We start from the raw sequence: 7783 nt of genomic DNA on the forward strand, positions 1-7783 counted from the left end.
TCCTTGCGTGAACATTTGGGCGGTGTTATGCAAATCTTCCCACACAATGACATAGACATGTGGGGGCGTGTTTAAACGAGGCGTTTTAGGAGGGCGTGGACAAGTCTTAACTTTTATAAAGAATATCTCTTTGTGTTTGAGACTTTAGCCTTTGCAATTTTAGGGATCTTATCTATTCACTAACAACTTGTAACACTCCAAAGAGAAAGGAAAAATTTTAATTGCATCATATGATTGACAGACTACCTAAACCTAATTTGTCAGCAATACTGCAGTAATTCATGTGTGACGCCTATTCTCTTCCCAGTCAGCACACTGTAAAAATAACAGCAATTTGTCTGTAAAAGAGTCATTTTGAAAGTCGTATTTGAAGTCTCGTATGGGTGTATAAACAGCCCATAACATCTCATATCTTTAAAAAAAAAAAGATATGAGAGGAGTAAGATTTTTTTGAAAGTTATATTCAGCAAAGATTGATTAAAGTGTTCAAAGGTGACAGTAAAACCAACTGTAATGTTACAAAATCACGGTTTCCACAAAAATATTAAACACTGAAAACACTAATAAATGTTTCTTGAGCAGCAAATCAGCATATTAGAATGATTTCTGAAGGGTCATGTGACACTGAAGACTGGAGTAATGACTGTTGAAAAGCTTTGCTTCACAGGAATCAATTACACTTTAAAATACATTAAAATAGAAAACAGTTATTTTATATTGCAATGATATTTCACAATATTACTGTTTTTATCTGTATTTTAGTGACATAAATGCAGCCTTGGTGTGAATGAGGCTTATTTCATAAACATTAAAAAACAGTATATTTAATAATAGCACATAAGATGCATTAAAATTGTTACATTATAATATAAAATACAAATAAAAAAATATGAAATTTAAATCTATTTTACAGTATTTACTTAAAACTGACTAAAATAATTTAATATTAGTAGTCTGCATACACATCAAATTGATTTGTTGGCGACATATTTGTGCTATTAGGTTTCTGTTTTTCTTTTCAGTTAATATTCCAAAAGGATCTATCATACTTTAAATCATAAATTCTTTTCTTAAAACAAAGTGCTGCAGAAAATTATTTGGAGATCTTAGCAAAGATCCAAAGTCTGCATTATAAATATCTCAAACGTCAAAAAAAAAGTTTGTGAAAGTAAACAGAGAAAGCGAGAGGGAGAGTGTTCTTTCTTTCTTACACAACTTAAAGTCAACACAAGCCTGACTCATAACAGAAATACCATTACTTATATCAGGACGGCCTCCGGATGCTGACATTTACACTTTTCAGATTAAATTCAAGTGTTCCACCAAAAAAAAAAAAAAATCTTAATGGTAAAAAAAATAAGCACCTGAATAGAAATCATTCCCATTTTTTCTTTCAGCCCGGATAAAAAGAGGATATTAAAGGAGGAGACTGCTGTCTAGCACAGGTGGTGGTCCATTTAAACCGAGCTGCCGCCTTGACCTGTGCATATTGCTTCTTACATCAGTCTTGATGCTGTCACGGTGACTGATAGGTAGATTAGAGTAAAGGCTTTTTCCCCCTGTGTGGCATGAGGCATGTCTTTAGGGTGGATATTTCCAGTCCTGTCCCTGAGATCAGGGATAAAATGATGGACAGAGTGTGGGGGTGAAGAAACTAAAAACTAGACCGCCTGAGGGCCAGTGGTTGTTCTTTAACACACCCTGCATCAAACTACAGAGGGCAATACACATTGAAGCCAGTTTGTGGAAAAAATGAGCGCAGCTGGAGCGTTCAGACAGCATTTTATGCTCATCATTTAGCACAATCGTTTTACGGTCAGCACTTTTTTGTTCCAACGATGAATTTATATCATCATTAATGACAGAATCAATAAGAACTTAATTGACTTTGCAGCCTGAAATTACAGCTTCATTCATTCGGTTAGACTGCCAAACCCACCGACTACAAAGTTGACCAATGTTTGAGTGAGGGAGAGAATCATTGTAAAAAGAAGTACATTCATTTAAAAGATCTTGCAGGAATTTCTTTGCTCTTTTAAAATGAGAGTTTTAATGCACTATGTAAGCATACTTATATGCAGGGTTTTTCAATCTCAGATCCATAGATGTGTTAATTCTGGATAAAAAATCATAAACAATGATACAAAAAATACGGTCCCTTTAATATCTCAGATAAATGTAACTTTTACACTGTAAAAGAAAGCAACTAAATATTTTGCAGTTTATGGGACCTTTTGAGTCACAAATACTTAATACTAAGAAATGCGAATTACTCCAGAATGTTGTCCCAACTAGTCAAACACAGTTGTCTGAACAAAGGATTTCAAATTGAACAATATTGCTAAAATGTTAAGGGTTTTTGAGTTACCAGCATGCACTGCAGCATGAATAAATTATGAGGTTACTGTTACAGGATTACTGTTTCACCATTTTTTACTTTATTTCAAACTTTTGTTGTTGTTTTGTCATTATTGTTAGTTATTTGTTGTGATGTTAAGAGCTCATCTTTTAACATTTGTTGATTGTCACTGTTGTTAAGGTTTGTGTCAAGTCTCGAGGTCTATGTCCAACTTTCTAAATCTATATCCCAGATATCTTTGCTTTGTAGGAGACTGCGCTTTCAGAAACAAAGATAGTATAGTTTATGTCACATATTAATTGTCCTATAAAATTCTATGTATAGGCTACCAAAACGATAGATCGATTTATTTTGTGCAACTATTTGACAAGAAATACATAGTTGCCTCCATGAATTTATTGGATGAATGAGACATTTTGCGTTAGTGAACGAACTAATTCAAAAAGACAGAACAAAGTAGTGTTACTTAAGCCAATTAAAACAATATTTGAGAGAACCTAAAAATCTGAATGCCTCAGGTTGTGTTAAATTTTTCTCAATAATTCCTTTTTTACAGTCCATCTTTCCCAGGTGTTTACCTTTCTTAAGGTCGATTCTGAGCCTCTTTCCACCCTTTTTGTTGTGGTTTTGTAGAGGTAATGGTCCCAGGCTGTTTTTCAGGAGGGGGCTGTCAGCACTTTTGCTTCTGGGGGTGGGTGAGAGCCTGAGGGGTAATGGGGAGCCCAGAGAGTGACCCTCTAGACTGCTGTTGGACTCCTGAAACTCAGCTTGACATCCTGAGGAGGACTCCACAGGCATCACGGTGGGCTTCACATTCAGCGGTGGAGGGTCTTTGGTCCGTGTGGATTCGTCAGGGGTTTCTGAGTTGAAGAGGTGGCCGATCACACTCTTCTCAAAGCGTTCTTTATTAAAAACTGGAACAACTTCTAAACGAACGATGGATGAATGCATGGCTTGTCGGAATATTTCCTGTGCTCTGGTAAAAGTCAGAGGGAGGAAGAGATAAGGAACACAGGAAATAGAAAAAGCAATTAAGAGGCAATCAATTTTTTATAATTATTCGCAAATTGTTTGATGAAACAAATGAACCTGGAAACTAAAAAGAGGTGGAAATTGTAATATATTGAATAATCATGGTTTAGATAAAACTCACTCTGACATTTATTCTGACAGCATAATTGGGGTTATGACTAATGAGTCCTACGCATCACAAATGACAAAGCAATCCACCTCCTTCATTTTTGCTTGACTGATTTAATTTAAAAACCATCCATCCATCCTGAGCATAATAAGATTAATGTGACCTACTGGATAGAAGTAATTCTCCTTAGCGGAGATATGTATGTATAATGTATGCATAATGCACATGATGAAACTAGACAAAGTTTCAACAGGTATGACAAGCTCTTCAGACTGAACTTGTATTAACCACAATCTAAAGTAAGCCTATGAGGAGCAATTGTATATTCCTTTTAAAATCTAAGAGGCATTCTCTCAGTTCAATTTCTGCCACTACTTTGCTGATCATTTAGTGTGAAAACAGTGATTTCGGTTTTCCGATTAACTTTAGTGTCCGACGATCTAATGAAGAATGTATGAAGAATATATCTTGTTAATTTGGGCTCTCTTCATACTATGATCGTACCATCAAAACTAACACAAAGCTAACATTATACGTTAAAAACTGCCCCAAAACCCAATGGATTGTTAGATCCTGACAGCTTTGGGTCAGGTAGCAGATCTCTAATCAGCATGACAGCGTGTAGTAACGCAGTGTAAGAGTAGAAGATCTGCTGCACACACCAAACAGTGCACAGTAAATGGCCATGACTGCTGGATGGGTTCTGTCACCGTTGGTTGAGTGTTTTTCTGCTTTTGAGACCAGTCCAGAGTTGATAGCCATAAATAGAGTACCAACAATGGACACCATGCCTGTTTTTACAGCCATTACATCAAAAGATAGGGCTAAAAACTAAAGGATATCAGAAGGTGGAGACAGAGAGAGCAGACCAGAAGGTGAAGCAGAAAGAGACTCACTGTGAAAAGGATTTGTCCATTAATTCAGTATCATTAATTTTAACGATGCACTCATCATCCTGAAAGATGCCTTCCCTTTTGGAGCGACTGTTCTCTTCCACCCCTCGAATGTGCAGACCCAGAGCCCTGAGAGAGAGCAAACCATAAATTACCAACAAAACAGAGCACAGCACCAGCCAGCGACTGGCCATGACAGGCTGTGCTATTGTATTATAATAGAACAACAGCACATGAAAAACACAATAATTACACAGTAATTAGATATTTATACAAAAAAAAAAATATGAAGGTCAAGTAATAATATCAACACTGTCCACACCAGTGTATTGTAGGGAATTTCTGAAATGAGGAAAAGTCTCCTCTATGCATTTAGCTTTTTTTAAGTCCAGGATAAATTCATGTTTCAGATCCGTTTGAGACGTCGTCCCCTCTAAAGCTTTATCTATTGATGTCACTGTTGGACAGCGAGTGCTTCACACACTATTTCATCTTATATAATGTAAGATTTATTTTACTTTATTTCTTTTTTTTCTCCACCCATTTTATTTATGAATTAATTTATTACATCTATAAAACATCTATAAAACCTTATCACTACTTTACTGATGGAAAACCCTTTGCTTTAAGTTTCGCTTTACTGTTCTCCCTTTGCCCTCCCAAGCACCGTGAAAAACCCACATGCACAGACCGCTTGGCAAAACACAAGACATCAGCACTATGGCTGGCAGTGATAAAGGCTATCAGGCTGGAGAAACTCATAAAGCAGGAGCGGCAGATGAGTATTAATCCCTCAGTCTTCAGCCGCAGGCTCTGCACACGAGCTCATTCACCCTGAGTAACACATTCATACATTACAGTGGGCCGCAGCAGTGTCTGCAGTGCTGTAGAGGCATGGGCAAATTGTGGAAGATACCTTTGCAGAAATTCAAATGGACATTTGTGGAGACTGAAATTGTTTCCTCAGAGAGGTGATATTTGACTGGAGGAATAAAGGTTGAGTTTTCGGTAAGTGTATGAAAGAAACTAAGTATATTCGTCTTCAGCTGCTGACAGCCAGCTCACAGCAAGAGCCACAATAACCAGCCCTGTTTATGATTCTACACATCACTAAAAACATTCACATGTCCACAGTTACAGTGCAGATCAACTTCAACAGCTATACTATGTGGCTTTAAACTCATATATACATGCAGTAGCGTTCAAATGTCTGTCTGTTACACTCACCAAGGCTGCATTTATTTGATAAAAAATACAGTAAACAGAAATAATATTGTGAAATATTTTTTTCATTTAAAATAACTTTGCCATTTTAATATATTTTAAAATACAATTTATTCCTGTAATGGCAAAGCTGAATTTTCAGCATCATTATTCCAGTCTTCAGTGTCACATGATTCTTCAGAAATCATCCTGATATGCTGATTTGCTGTTCAAGAAACATGTATTATTATTATCAGTGCTGAAAACAGTTGTGCTGCTTAATATTTTTGTAGAATGTTTGATCCTGTTTTTCAGGATTCTTTGATGAATAGAAAGTTTAAAATAACAGAATTTATTTGAAATAGAAATCTTTTGTAACATTATAAACATCTTTACTGTCAATGTTGATGAATTTAATGTATCCTTGTTGAATAAAAGTATTAATTTCTTTAAAAAATTCTCCCAAAATTTAGAACAGTAGTGTACAGTATATGCCAGAAATATATCAATATGAGAGTGGCCAATGGTCATTTTAACACCAAAATATAACATATTTAATCAGTTACCAGCTGATTCCACACAAATACATTCATCGGCTGATTCCACCAATAATGTGAAATTTAAAATAAACTTTACTGTCCTCACAGAAATGTTTTTTCTTGAACTCCAGGATTCTGCACACTAACATAGTGTGTTCATTGCCATTACCCAACAAAAATCATTATATAAAGCAGCACTTTAAACAGCCATACATATACCGAACAATATTGCATCACAATAAAATCACGAAAACCACAAAAAACAGTAAAAACAATGTATCTAAAGCTAAAGATACAGACGATTTTCAAGAATATGCTACCACTGCATCTTATTATTCAGCATTCTCAACTAGTTGACTAGTAAAAACTAGTAGTCAAGCAAACCCGAATGTAAACTAATAACGTCTCCCATTATCACCTTCAGACTAAACAAAACGATCAATAACAAAAACAAGTGTGCTTAAAAACTCTCCAATAACACCAGAGGTCAGATTAGCGTATGAAGAGAACGGCCCAGGTTCTGGAGTGAATTAGCCTTGTGTTGGTGTAAGACATGAGAGTGTGACCTGCTAATGCTCAGGAAGGATCTCTTCACCCCTCCATTAGTTAGGCTTCCCGTCCACATGAAGTCAGTCTGCATTAGCTAACAGGCCTCTTTCTGTTATCGCTCGCCTCACCATTGGAGAATATTACGACAGTCTTTAAGACGGGGTGACCTTTGACACACAGAGAGAGGGGCATGGCATGTCTAAAGGAAACAGATGGAGGTTAAGGCCTGTGGGAGACGTGAGTGAGCGGGATGATGGAGAGATACAGGAGGAGAGAGTGAGAAAAGCAAGAGAAAAAGACTCAATCCTACAGGGAGGTATCTGTCTTTATTAAGACTGCTGTGCTGTCTCAGTCCCTCGTCACTCTCTCTGATGACTCAGTTTCAGTCAGAAAGAGAAATAATTACTTATGTCAGACAGTAAGAGTGCTCGACCGTAAAAACATCTGGTCATTAACTGAGCCATTCCACAGAAGTTCATGCCAGGTCAAAGTTAGCCGAAGTTACTCAGAAATTGCACTTTGAAGATTACATGACCTCCAATAGCTAGTCTTCTGCAGACCATAATTAGGACAGCTTCTTTTTGTTCATGCACAAAAGCTCCAAACTCCACAACCAGCACCAAAACTAAGCTAGGGATGTAAGAGCAAGTATGCTGGTCAATACCGATTAAAGGGGTCATATGATGCGATTTCAAGTTTTCCTTTCTCTTTGGAGTGTTACAAGCTGTTCGTGAATAGATAAGATCCCTGAAGTTGCAAAGACTAAAGTCTCAAAACCAAAGAGATATTATTTATCAAAGTTAAGACTCTGCCACGCCCCCCCAAAACGGCTCGTTCTAACACGCCCCCACATATCTAGATCACTATGTGGGAATATTTGCATAATGCGCCCAAATGTTCATGCAAAGAAAGAAGGCATGGTTTCAGTAACCGCAGTTAGTGTTGAAGCAGCCATGTCAGGGAGACGCTGTGTGTTTCTAGGCGAAAGCAAAAGCACTTTATTTGGCCTTCCGAAAGTAGATGCATTTAGGAATCTTTAAATTACTTAAATTAGATTACTTAAAACAGAACAGCAATGCATTTTATGGACGACCGTTTC

The 7783-nt window shown here is 36.8% G+C and overlaps 1 protein-coding gene across 1 annotated transcript in view; it reads right to left on the reverse strand.

Moving 5' to 3' along the window:
- The window catches only part of LOC107668384 (partitioning defective 3 homolog B-like), a 319469-nt gene that overhangs the window by 177561 nt on the left and 134125 nt on the right, over positions 1-7783 (reverse strand). Inside the window, exons 10-11 of the mRNA XM_016460232.1 lie at positions 4397-4522; positions 2938-3335 (exon numbers count right to left, since the gene is read on the reverse strand). Of these exons, the coding sequence (XP_016315718.1) occupies positions 2938-3335; positions 4397-4522 (524 nt within the window). The remainder of the gene's footprint in view (positions 1-2937; positions 3336-4396; positions 4523-7783) is intronic.

This window comes from Sinocyclocheilus anshuiensis, unplaced genomic scaffold (assembly GCF_001515605.1).
Source record: "Sinocyclocheilus anshuiensis isolate Anshui unplaced genomic scaffold, SAMN03320099.WGS_v1.1 scaffold1237, whole genome shotgun sequence".
Taxonomy (NCBI): domain Eukaryota; kingdom Metazoa; phylum Chordata; class Actinopteri; order Cypriniformes; family Cyprinidae; genus Sinocyclocheilus; species Sinocyclocheilus anshuiensis.